This window comes from Odontesthes bonariensis, chromosome 8, assembly GCF_027942865.1.
Source record: "Odontesthes bonariensis isolate fOdoBon6 chromosome 8, fOdoBon6.hap1, whole genome shotgun sequence".
Taxonomy (NCBI): domain Eukaryota; kingdom Metazoa; phylum Chordata; class Actinopteri; order Atheriniformes; family Atherinopsidae; genus Odontesthes; species Odontesthes bonariensis.
In genome coordinates this window covers 25,694,244-25,706,910 of record NC_134513.1, presented here as the reverse complement: position 1 = coordinate 25,706,910, position 12,667 = coordinate 25,694,244, and the positions used below count along the sequence as shown (strand labels likewise).

The following is a 12,667-nucleotide window of genomic DNA, read 5'->3' as shown; positions in this document are numbered from 1 at the left end:
CGTCCCTTTTTCTAAATACATCTTGTATAGATTTCTCTCAGGATAGACGGACCATTTCACCCAGTATTACAAAATGTGTTTCTGAACAGGATTACCAACCATAGCTTTAAAGCGGCGAACTGTCCCTTTAAAGCGGCGAACTGTCCCTTTAAAGAGGCGAACTGTCCCTTTAATGCAGCGAACTGTCCCCTTAAAGAGGCGAACTGTCCCTTTAAAGCGGCAAACTGTCCCTTTAATGCAGCGAACTGTCCCTTTAAAGCGGCAAACTGTCCCTTTTAAAGAGGCGAACTGTCCCTTTAAAGCGGCGAACTGTCCCTTTAAAGAAGTGAACTGTCCCTTTAAAGAGGCGAACTGTCCCTTTAATGCAGCGAACTGTCCCTTTACAGAGGCAAACTGTCCCTTTAAAGCGGTTAATTGTGCTGTTGAAACTTCAAAGGACTGGCTTGGCCACTAATAGCCTTGTTTCTATGGTGATTAATCTCCCTCACTTAACTGACAGTTAAGCTTTCCCAGCTGCTGCTACACTAATTATATGAGACTCAGGCTTCTCAGAGCCAAAAAACTCTACGAACAGATGCTTCCCATTCGGAAACCATAAGAGCTACGGAAAACATTCTCGCAGAAAGAGCAAGGGACGCTTTTGGACTTCAATATTCCCGCGTTTCAGATCTGTAGCAGATTCACAGTGAAAGCACGGATGAGAGAAAGGAGGGCTGCAGGAGCTGCTGAGATTCTGAGAATTTGATTAATTAAAATGGGGATTTGAGGTCTTTGAGCCCCGACATCACTTTGCTCTGAGGGGCTCTGAGAGCAAACGGTCAGCCCTAGATAAAATATGAAAACATTTTATGAATCCCAACATGCGTGCCGATATTATGACAGTACATAATGGCACTGGAGCGATATTTGTGGGCGTGAGGGCGATTCGAAAATGAATCTGAGGTCAGAACTCTTGCTCTTCTCACACTCTAATGAAATGGCAGTTATGCTCTAAAAATTCAAATTTTGCAGATTTTGGCCAAAACTTTGGTTCGCTTGGAGGCATGCTGTGGGAAATCCGTAGCAGGTATCGATATGGCGTCTTCACTTCTGAACACATTAGGACGTATCTACAAACTGACAATTGAATGGCGTTTCTAGGTTAATGCTTGATGACACAGTAACTCCTCAAGATTTTGGGTTTTTTATGATATTTCCAGGTCATCCCCCTGTTTATTCATAGGGGGGCTTTGGGGGGTGTTTTTGGCTTATTATGTCGCCATGGTAACTCCAATCTTCAATAAAAGTCATAGCCCGCGAAAACTCATCGAGCTGGTCGTTTTGATATATATATATATATTGTTGGGATGTGTGGACGGAAGAATAAATATAGCCTATAAATAAATAAAGAGACACGTTTTCAATGTTAAATCCCATAGACTTTTGCCAACGGAATAGTAATAGGTGCCTTGCCATGCATTTGCATGCAGTGCTCTCCTATTCAATGCTATGGCAGGCCCCAATAATACATTTTATTTATAACGCACTTTACATTTACAATAAAATCTCAAAGTGCTAAAGAAGAGAACTCTAGACGCCTCTATGATGAACAACTACAGACCTGTCTCTAATCTCTCTATTATATCTAAGATTATTGAGAAAGTTGTATTTAACCACCTCAGCGCTGCGTTTGATACTGTAGATCACAGAATCCTGTTGCACAGGCTGGAAAACTGGGTTGGACTTTCTGGAGCGGTCCTTAACTGGTTCAGGTCCTACTTAGAAGGCCAGAGTTATTTTGTTACAATTGGCCGCTATGAATCTGAGCGAGTGGCCATGACTTGTGGAGTCCCCCAGGGGTCAATTCTTGGACCTCTTCTGTTTAACTTGTATATGCTCCCTTTGGGTCAGATAATGCAGAATTTTAACATCAATTATCACAGTTATGCAGACGATACACAACTTTATGTGTCTCTGTCACCGGACGACTGCAGCCCACTGTGTCAGTGTCTGGAGGAAGTAAACACCTGGATGAGAGAGAATTTTCTACAGTTAAATGAAGACAAAACTGAGATCATTCTGTTTGGTAGCAAAGAGAAGAGGGTCAGCGTTGGTAAATATCTTGAGACTCGGGACCTTACAATCGCTGACCAAGTTCGTAACCTCGGAGTGTTGATAGACTCAGATCTGACTTTCAGCAGCCACATCAAAGCTGTCACCAAGGCAGCTTTTTACCACCTCAGAAACATCAACAGAATTAAAGGTTTCCTCTCCCAAAAAGACCAGGAGAAACTCATCCATGCATTCATCTCCAGTAGACTTGATTACTGTAACGCTCTTTTAACTGGACTTCCCAAAAAGAGCATTAAACATCTGCAGCTCATCCAGAACGCTGCTGCTAGAGTTTTAACCCGGACTAAGAGATCTGAACACATCACACCAGTTTTAAAATCTTTACACTGGCTTCCAGTCAGTCACAGAATAGATTTTAAAAGCCTGCTGATGGTTTACAAATCCCAGAACGGTTTAGGCCCAAAATACATCTGTGATATGTTCAGAGAATATAAAGCCAGCAGAGCTCTTAGATCCAAGGACTCAGGTCAGCTGGTCCAGTCCAGAGTCCAGACTAAACATGGAGAAGCAGCATTTAGCTGTTATGCTGCCAACAAGTGGAACAAACTGCCAGTGGAGATTAAACTTTCACCAAATGTAGACATTTTTTAATCCAGCTTAAAGACATTTCTGTTCTCATGTGTCTATGCATGAAATATCTTTTAACTTATCTAGACTGTTGCTTGTTTTTAAATTCATTTAAATTATTTTATTTGTTTCTCTTTATATTATTTTATGTATTTTTAATGCTTCTCACACTCCCTGCTGCAATGCTTTTATTTTATGTAAAGCACTTTGAATTGTTTGTACATGAAATGTGCTATATAAATACATTTGGTTTGATTTTGATTTGATTTGATACAAAATACACGGCTTACATCATCTTATATACATTTTAAAGGAGCAGTTTTACTTTTTATAATATTAAGGGCTTTAGTAAAGGAAAGAAAATCTTTATGAAATACAAAAAATCTGGGTTTTACATTCATATATTTACATTTATGTATGAAATATTTTCCGAATAATAATATGTTATTGAACAGAAAGTCCCATTCACTATTAACCATCATAACATCATAAATAATGTCTTTTAGGGAGAAGGGTTGGAGACGGATCCTCGTGTGCAGCCAGTCATGTACATCATCTATCTGCGGCTTTGTGAGCCACGTGACTTCCGCATTCATTCCTTTCTTTAGAAGTCTGTGGGGGAGTCGCTGCTCTTTGTTTACGCCCCTCCGGTCTAAAGACCAGAAGACCACCAGAGACTTTTGTCGTCTTCGTTTTTATGGAGCTTTGAAGCAGCGCCGCAGGTAAGTTTTCCATCTTCATCGTTAGGACGGTTCGGCTCCGGTTCAGTCTTCCTGTTTGGACCGACACGGTCCACACGAAGCAGTGTTAAAAGCACCGCCAAAGCCAATAAATGCGCTGTGTTAGCCTTCCATTATCGGCATGTTTCTGATAAAGATGGAGGTACAAGTGTTTAATGAGGTTAATATATCCAAAATGTTTGTTAATCTGGTTGAGTGGCATCTCTTTAGCTGCAAACAGCATTTTATTTCTGTTTCCCTCCTTCTATCCAATGTTCTGCTGTTTCTGCTCTATAAGAGTTTATCTGCAGGGTTAGAAGCTGCTTCTCCTGCTGATATATTGTTCCACTCGTACGGCGCTCTGCTCACTGTGGCTGTTTTTAAATGCGCCTTAAAAACAAACCTTGACTTGTCTTGTTATGACTCAGTCTCCCTGCAGCTGTCTTTTTGTTCATCTCCTAAAAATCAAACTCATTTAAAGCTCTCTATAAAGCACTTTGCTGCTTTGTTCACAGAGCATATTCATTGTTTCATAGATCTGCTGCAGTTAAACAGTTCAATGATTAGTTCAATACTAAAATGGCTTAATGAGATCAAATCTAAATATTGATGATAACTATTAACTCAGAATTGGTGAAAAGAGGCAGAGGAGAAATAATTAGAGCAGCTAAATGTTTAAAGTGGTGTTAATCTGATCTCTAAAAGGATAAAGGCTAACCTTTACTGCTTTAAGATGCTAACAAACTGTCTGACATCTGACTGTCTGGCCTTGCTGTTAAATCCTGATAGTTTAACATATGTCACATAGCTGCTCTGCTAGAGTGGCGAACCTTTGGCCGCTCTGGTGGGAGGTTTATGGGGGACAAAAAGGGATTGGGTTGGGGGGTAGATCTGAGCCCAGCGTTGACCCGCTCCATCATCTGCTCAGTGAATTTCAGGTGAGGGGAGGAGGGAGAAAGGGAGGGTGAGGAGCGCGATGACCTGTCAGGGCTTTGGGGGCCTGGGGAAGGTCCTGGTCCTGCTCATTGGTGCTGTTGAGAGGGTTGGGGGCAGATGAGGACCCCTCTTCTTGCCTCTGATGTCTCTCCTTTCCGAAGCTCTTCCCGGGTGGGGGCAGATGGAGTTCCTCCTCAGGGCTTCTGCTGGGCTTTGTTTGTTCCTCTCTATGAGATAACTCCTGGTTTATCTCAGTCTTGGCCCCGAGCACAGATGGATGACGTAGGAAGTAAAATAAGTTGGAGGTGAACAGTTTCACCCTTGTCTTGTTCAAATTAAATCCATTTGCCTTAAAAAGAAGCCTGCGTTCCCCAAAAAATTTTAAAATGATGAATAAAATGCACTGAGTGGTCAGCACATGCCAATAAAAGCCATTTATTCAGAGCCAACACCCTGCAGAATCTTTGCTCTCCTCCTCTGACGGGTGGTACAGGTCCACTGATGAATACAGCTGCATTCAGCGAGCTCACTGCGTTTAATAATCCAACAAAGTCCCGTTTCAGAACCTCAGATTGTTGCTGGGACATATCGTTTGACCCTGTATGCAGAACGATGTTTGTCACAGATGGATATTCATCTGCTATTTCAGGAATTCTCTCCTTCATATCGTTGACCATATCCCTGGGAAAGCAGAGGACCTCAGTGTTCTTACCGCACATCCTTTGTACATCATTTACGGCAGAGTCACCCACAATCAGAGTTTCAGGTCCAGCCTTTAGCTTTCCCTGTGGCCTTTTACTTTCTGACAGGTTTTCAGTCCTTGCCTTGCCGCTTTGGGATGGATGGTCATCCAACAGAGATCCAGAGTCCTTTGATAGTGGAGCAAATCTGTTCTGCAGTTTCACACTCGGTTGTTTTGGAGGTTTGTTGTTAACCTTCCCATTCACGGATGTCCAGTCCTGTTTCCTCCCATGTGCAGGGGTAGAAGAGCTCCTCTGTGTGGTGGGAAGTAGAGCTGAACGATATGGACAAAATTTCATATCTCGATATTCATGCCAGATATCTCGATATCGATACGAAACGATATGACTGCGGGTTTGGTGAAAACCAAGCATTTTTCAGAAAAATAAAAACATCATGAAACAAAAGAGTGGAGTTTTATTGATTAGAACTCACTGCCATCAAGCATAGTTTGCTTGGGCCACTTAAGGGATGACTGAGAGGTCCCCGATGTTTCTTTCAATGTCATACACTCATCGTGCAGCACACGGTGGTGTTTTTTCAAGTGGTGAAACAAGTTGGTTGTGTTCCCTTGCTTTGTCGCAATTTTCGCCAAGCACGACCTGCACAACACCTCGCTTTGGTCGACATCATCCTTTCTAAATCCAAAATACTTCCAAATAATGGAGGATGATTTATGTTTTGGCACAAAATTAGATTCTGCACTGCCACCGGCCGAATTATCTCCTGCGCTCATGTCACTTTTCTTTAATTTCTTTCGTTTTGATTTCACTTGGGAGCTAATGTGCCCTGTTAGCACTTAAGCACTTCGTGGATACTACTGAAACGTGAAGATTGTGACAAATTTGTTTTGTTTAGATCAACCACTCTCAGAGATCACATGAAACACCGATGGCGGTGCCTTAGCTCTGTGTTTTGGTAACCCAGCTTGACCGTCGGAGCCCAGTCCACTGACTCAGTAGCCTGCAACGCGCTGGGGCAGCCTTCAAAACAAAGCCCAAACGTAGCCCGTATTACATTACTGTTGATTGGCATTTAACAACATACTTTACTGAACTACTATTAAACAGTTAGATTTCGCACATACCTTTGACGAAGTGGTCACCGCAGACACGAGCATTTGCAGATTCAGCCCCTCCAGTCTGTAAACGTAGGTTAACTATCCACTTTTTGCGGCATTGTTCTGTGAGTTTTTTTTCATTTCTCACCTCTATGGGCGATTACCTTTGGTGCTCGATAGTAACCCTTTCCCTTCTCTCGGTTAGACCGATTGCAACATCCAAAAACGGCACAAAACTGAGGTATTTTGGGCAAAAAGTGGCAGACAAAACACAGTGTTTTCAATGGGCTCCAGCTCAGGTTGCCCACCACCTGGGTTCGCGCGCTTAGAAATATATGTGGCTGTGTGCGTCTCAGTCTACTTCTCCCTCACTCCCACCCTCCTATGTTTGTCATTGGTTGGCTTCAGCTGTCGATCCACAGCAAGCGTGAAATAAGCTTTGTGGTTGGCTGGCGGTGGGGTGCGTTCAAGCGCAATCTTAGAAGTAATGTTTATGGTGACTGCCGGAGCTGTATAAGCAGGGCGAGCGTGGGGAAATATATCGTTTATATCGTTGCTTTTTCGAAATTACTTTCTTGAATGTTCATATCTCGATATAGATACGATAACGATATATCGTTCAGCCCTAGTGGGAAGTGAAGGCCAGTAGGTTTCACATATTTCAGCTCGCTGTGCCCTGCCTGTGATACGTCCTCCTACTTCCAGGAGACATGATTTACTTTTTGGTTTTGCACCGAGACGGTTCCAGGGAGGATTATTATTGGATGATTTATTATAGTGCACGGAGCGCTGAAGATAAAGGACTATAAAAAATGTTGCTGTTTCTGTTAAAAAAATTTTAATCCCAGAGATTTATAAGTGTCCAGAAGCTATCGCAGATAGGCTCATTTGGGAAAAAAAAGGGGAAAAAGCATGATAAAATCAATAAAATAAGCAAAGCAAGCAGAGAGCAGGTAGAGTAAGCGTCCGCTTTAAGCGTGCATCTGCTTTCCCAGACTCTTCATCTAACCCAGTTATTTAGTCCCACTATGTCACCTTGAAGTCTTGGACATACACTGTGTTTATATGAGCAGTGGAAAAGTACAAACTAGGAACATAGATTATTTAATAAAATACAGAATATGAATTCATAATGTCAAATAACAAAGCCAATTTTAACAGTTTCTGCATTAAATCACACAGCAGATGTCCAGCTGGTGATGGCAGCTAACGCAGCTAACGCAGCTAACACAGCGTAAAGCTTTCAGCATGGTTGCTGCGATGGCTCGCGTGAGTGGTGTTGATGACGTCACGGTTTCGTTCCGGCCATTTATAGTGGCGCGAGTTGATGCGCCAGTAGTTGCAGTTTTCTCCATCACAGAGGTGTCACTGCTACGAGACGGTTACCGCTAACTACTCTACAAGGACGAAAGTGGAGAAGAAAACAATGCCCCTGTAGCACTGTCATCAATGATGCTGCTGCTTAGAACCTTACCGGCCAAAAGGCGGCCAAAGAGAAAGATAATTTACATAATAGCTGATGAGGCTTCAGAAGTTGGTATTTCAATAGGTGTGTTCTCACCATTATAGTCTGATATAGTACTTAGAATATAGTTATAGGACTTTTAAGTGTATTGTGTAACCCTTTGTTTGTTTGTTATGAAATAGTGTGCTTCAATGGACACACTTGGGAATTATCGTTCCCTTTCATGATGGAACAATAATAATAACTAGAGAATTTCTGAAGAAATTTAGATGGGTGCCGATCTACTGCCCGCCCTATCAACAAACCCTTTAGTTCAGTTAAAGTTGAGAGTCTCCTGTCACATATAAACTTTTAATGAGGTCTCTCCGATGTTATATGGCTGAGTTATGAGGCCTCCAAAATAGGGCAGTTTTTGGCATTTATGTGCCAAAAAAGTGCTTTTAAATCGATTGAGGCCCAAAATTTCTAAGACAGGTATGATGAAGACAGTTAAGTCATTTTTATCAAGGTCCTGTTTAAAATGGAACTTTTATGGCATTTTCAAAATGGCCTCGGTAAGTGCTTTTCAATGCATTTTCCCATTGCATTGTGGGTATTTTCAAACTTCCCCTCACTATCAGTTTAAAGGAGAAACGCATATCAGATTTATAACATGAAGCTGTTATAACAGGGCATCCATCTTGGCTCTGCTCTCATAAGCAGTCTTAGAACAGAGCAGGCTCCTAATGCGTTGCTACGGAGACGGAACCAGCTGTCTGTGTTAGACAGAGAGCAAACTGACATATGTGCACACACTATGGCTTCTTAAAAATGACTATAATTTTGACTTCAGCCTCGAACAAACGGTCACTGTTGCAAAGTAAAAAGTTGTATCCGAATAATTCTTGAACCGTCAGCGCCCCAAGAGACGGCAGTTTTAAAATAATTTTTCACCTGAATTTTGAAACCCTTTGGTTCAGTTAAAGCCGAGAGTCTCCTGTCACATATAAACTTTGAATGAGGTCTTTGTTATGGTTTATGGCTGAGTTATAAGGCCTCTAAAAAAGAGCATTTTGACACTCGTGGAGCTCGCTACTAGACTAGTAGCTAACCGAAATTCATGACGGAAACAGAAGAGTAATAGTCCAGCACAGGAGTAATATGTGTGTCTAATGCCTTCGGCATTGGCACCCATAATAATAGATCGGTTTTATATAGCGCTTAATACTCAAAGCCTCTTCCAGTGAATGAAACAACAGCAAATTCCTAACGACATCATTTATTTACAAATAATTGCACAAAGTATTTTACATGACACAACCGTCAGCCGTGAGCCTGTTTTCCAGTTGGTCCATCCGGTTTAACTTTTCAAGCCGCGGCAGGAAGGGGGGGGGGGGGGTGGCAGGATGAGTACATCCTCCGTCTCCTTCTGAACAGAGGACTGATGAATCTGAAATATCAGCTAATAATTGTCCAAATAAGAATTTGTCATAGTTTAATGTATAACTTTTTTCAGGCTAAAGTTAATTTGACACGAGATTGTTCTGTTGTTACGGTTCAGAAAGAGGACTTTTATGATTCTAAGGACTAACTTTGTTTCTTTGCTGCTTTTTTGACCTTTGATCCCCAAAAACGACGCCTATGAAACATCTTTCTCAGATACTCTAGTTTCACCAGTAGATCTTAACACCAGTGTTATATGGAGAACTGCGTGTCCATCAGGGGAATGCTAACAGCTCAATAAAGGGAGTGGACTGGTCAGTTGATAATATATGAGGTCCCAACTGGACATGTTCCCTCCACAACCTGACCTCCACTGAGTGGAATGTAAGGGATTTATGTACTTTATACTTAAAATAGGGAGAGTGTGCTTTTTCACTTTATCTTATCTGTCCCAAAGGATCTTGAACTTAAAGGTCCTCTCCCAGACTGTCTTTGTCCAACATACTGTTTTGGCTGATGAACATGAAACAATGATGGGGGCTAATGAATATTTGATGCTACAGGTGCTCGGTGGGATTAACAGATGACGAAGGAGGAACGTTGGCAGACATTTTGTTTTCTCAACTCAACCACTACAGATGGAAAATGGCTTCTTCAGAAGAGGTGAGACGGTTTCATTATGATATAGTTCCCAAAAATGTATTCTGGCCGATTACATATCGGTCACCTGTGTTAGTGCTACAGACCTCTGAAGAGGGAGAATGTTTAGGTTTCGGAGTTGAGGATGAACCCATGATGCTCTGATATCCCTGTTTCTGATGGGATGATCTTCAGTTATCAATATTTAACAGGTTGTTTACCTGCCTCAGTGTAGTAGGTTCCATCAGCGTCCTCCTGATGGCAGATCTGAATGGAGATATGTGCAGTATCCCACTGTGTAACTACAAATTCATTCAGATTCAGTTTGACTCTGTTACAGGATCAGGTAATAATCTATATAAAGATATTACCAAAGATATATGAACTCAGGATATTTCCATGTTTGTCTGGTCAGTTTCAGTCATTCTGTGTCATAGATCTGTTATTACAGAGGTGTTTCTTTCTAATAGCAGTGAGAAGTAGTTGGCTCATGTTATTGAGATGCTAAATACATATAAACTTTGTTCTTCATGGTCTCTTTTTTTTCTTTCTCTAGGAGTTTAAAAGCACAAACACAGTGGAACCTAATTCCCTTCAGGATAATGATGAAGCTCTATCAAAAACAGCAAACAGAGAAAAACCACACAGCTGTGACCAGTGTGGGAAGGCATTTAGTCGGAAAAGTGCCTTAATATCACATCAACGTATCCACAGTGGAGTTAAACCTTTCAGTTGTGGACAGTGTGGGAAGGCTTTTACTGATAAATGTGACTTAATAACACATCAACGTATCCACGGTGGTGTTAAACCTTTTATTTGTGGACAGTGTGGGAAGGCTTTTACTCAGAAAAGTGACTTAATAACACATCAACGTATCCACAGTGGAGTTAAACCTTTCAGTTGTGGACAGTGTGGGAAGGCTTTTACTCAGAAAAGTACCTTAATAACACATCAACGTATCCACAGTGGAGTTAAACCTTTCAGTTGTGGACAGTGTGGGAAGGCTTTTACTAAGAAAAGTACCTTAATAACACATCAACATATCCACAGTGGAGTTAAACCTTTCAGTTGTGGACAGTGTGGGAAGGCTTTTACTCAGAAAAGTGGCTTAATAACACATCAACGTATCCACAGTGGGGTTAAACCTTTCAGTTGTGGACAGTGTGGGAAGGCTTTTACTGATAAAAGTGACTTAATAAGACATCAACGCATCCACAGTGGAGTTAAACCTTTCATTTGTGGACAGTGTGGGAAGGCTTTTACTGATAAAAGTGACTTAATAAGACATCAACGTATCCACAGTGGAGTTAAACCTTTCAGTTGTGGACAGTGTGGGAAGGCTTTTACTCAGAAAAGTGACTTAATAACACATCAACGTATCCACAGTGGGGTTAAACCTTTCAGTTGTGGACAGTGTGGGAAGGCTTTTACTCAGAAAAGTGACTTAATATCACATCAACGTATCCACAGTGGAGTTAAACCTTTCATTTGTGGACAGTGTGGGAAGGCTTTTACTGATAAAAGTGACTTAATAAGACATCAACGTATCCACAGTGGAGTTAAACCTTTCAGTTGTGGACAGTGTGGGAAGGCTTTTAGTCAGAAAAGTGCCTTAATATCACATGAACATATCCACAGTGGAGTTAAACCTTTCAGTTGTGACCAGTGTGGGAAGGCTTTTACTCAGAAAAGTACCTTAATAACACATCAACGTATCCACAGTGGAGTTAAACCTTTCAGTTGTGGACAGTGTGGGAAGGCTTTTACTGATAAAAGTGTCTTAATAACACATCAACGTATCCACAGTGGAGTTAAACCTTTCCTTTGCGGACAGTGTGGGAAGGCTTTTACTCAGAAAAGTGAATTAATAAGACATCAACGTATCCACAGTGGAGTTAAACCTTTCAGTTGTGGACAGTGTGGGAAGGCTTTTACTGATAAAAGTGTCTTAATAACACATCAACGTAACCACAGTGGAGTTAAACCTTTCATTTGTGGACAGTGTGGGAAGGCTTTTAGTCAGAAAAGTGCCTTAATATCACATGAACATATCCACAGTGGAGTTAAACCTTTCAGTTGTGACCAGTGTGGGAAGGCTTTTACTCAGAAAAGTACCTTAATAACACATCAACGTATCCACAGTGGAGTTAAACCTTTCAGTTGTGGACAGTGTGGGAAGGCTTTTACTCAGAAAAGTACCTTAATAACACATCAACGTAACCACAGTGGAGTTAAACATTTCAGTTGTGGACAGTGTGGGGAGTCCTTTGGTTACTTCTCTGCCTTAAAAAAACATCAGCTTGTCTGCAATGGAGCACAACCATGCAGTGATTCCCAGTGCAATGAAAATTTAACGACTCCACGTGGCTTTCAGAGTCACCAACAAAGCCACGGCAGAAAGAGACGATCCAAGAAGAATCACTGTGAGGTATGTACATCAAACACTTATTTTCCCATCTCCTGATGAGTTTAGGATTTTACTGAGCAAGTAGGCAAGAGGCTCCCATTGGAGAAGGACAGCGATGTAGGAGTTTTTTAATCCTAACATATTCAGTGAGTTGTTTCTCCTTAAACAGCCATGTCAGAAGTGTTCAATGTCATTTAAATGTTCGGCGAAATCAAACCCAAAGGAAATCAACAGTATAAGTAAGGTCATGTTTAATTGTGAAAGGAAGACCATTATCAGATACTGGATGGAGAGAATTTAACATGTTGGGACCAAACAGCTGTGTAGTCTAAATAAAACCAATAATTAATTTGTTAGGGAGCATAAATAGCCAATCCAAACCATCTATCCATTTTCATCCTCTTATCCGAGGTCGGGTCACAGAACAAACGGGTCCAGGAGTTAACCCCAGCTCTTGTATATTCTGGACCACATCCCACGTCTCTCTGTCTTTTTATTTAACTTCTTTCTTTTTTTCTGAATTCTATCCAACCCTTTACAACCAATTGCTACAGATCCTACCTGCATTCAGGAACATTAGGCGCATTCCCACTGTAGGA

General features: G+C 41.5%; 1 protein-coding gene across 1 annotated transcript; it reads left to right on the top strand.

The window, feature by feature from the left end:
• Positions 1–10,041: 10,041 nt before the first annotated feature.
• On the top strand, positions 10,042–11,891 carry LOC142385695 (uncharacterized; the record flags this gene model as incomplete). Its single annotated transcript, XM_075472419.1, has 2 exons — positions 10,042–10,071; positions 10,218–11,891. Coding segments are annotated over exons 1-2 (1,704 nt in total), but the record flags the coding sequence as incomplete, so codon positions are not given.
• Between the last annotated feature and the right edge of the window lie 776 nt (positions 11,892–12,667).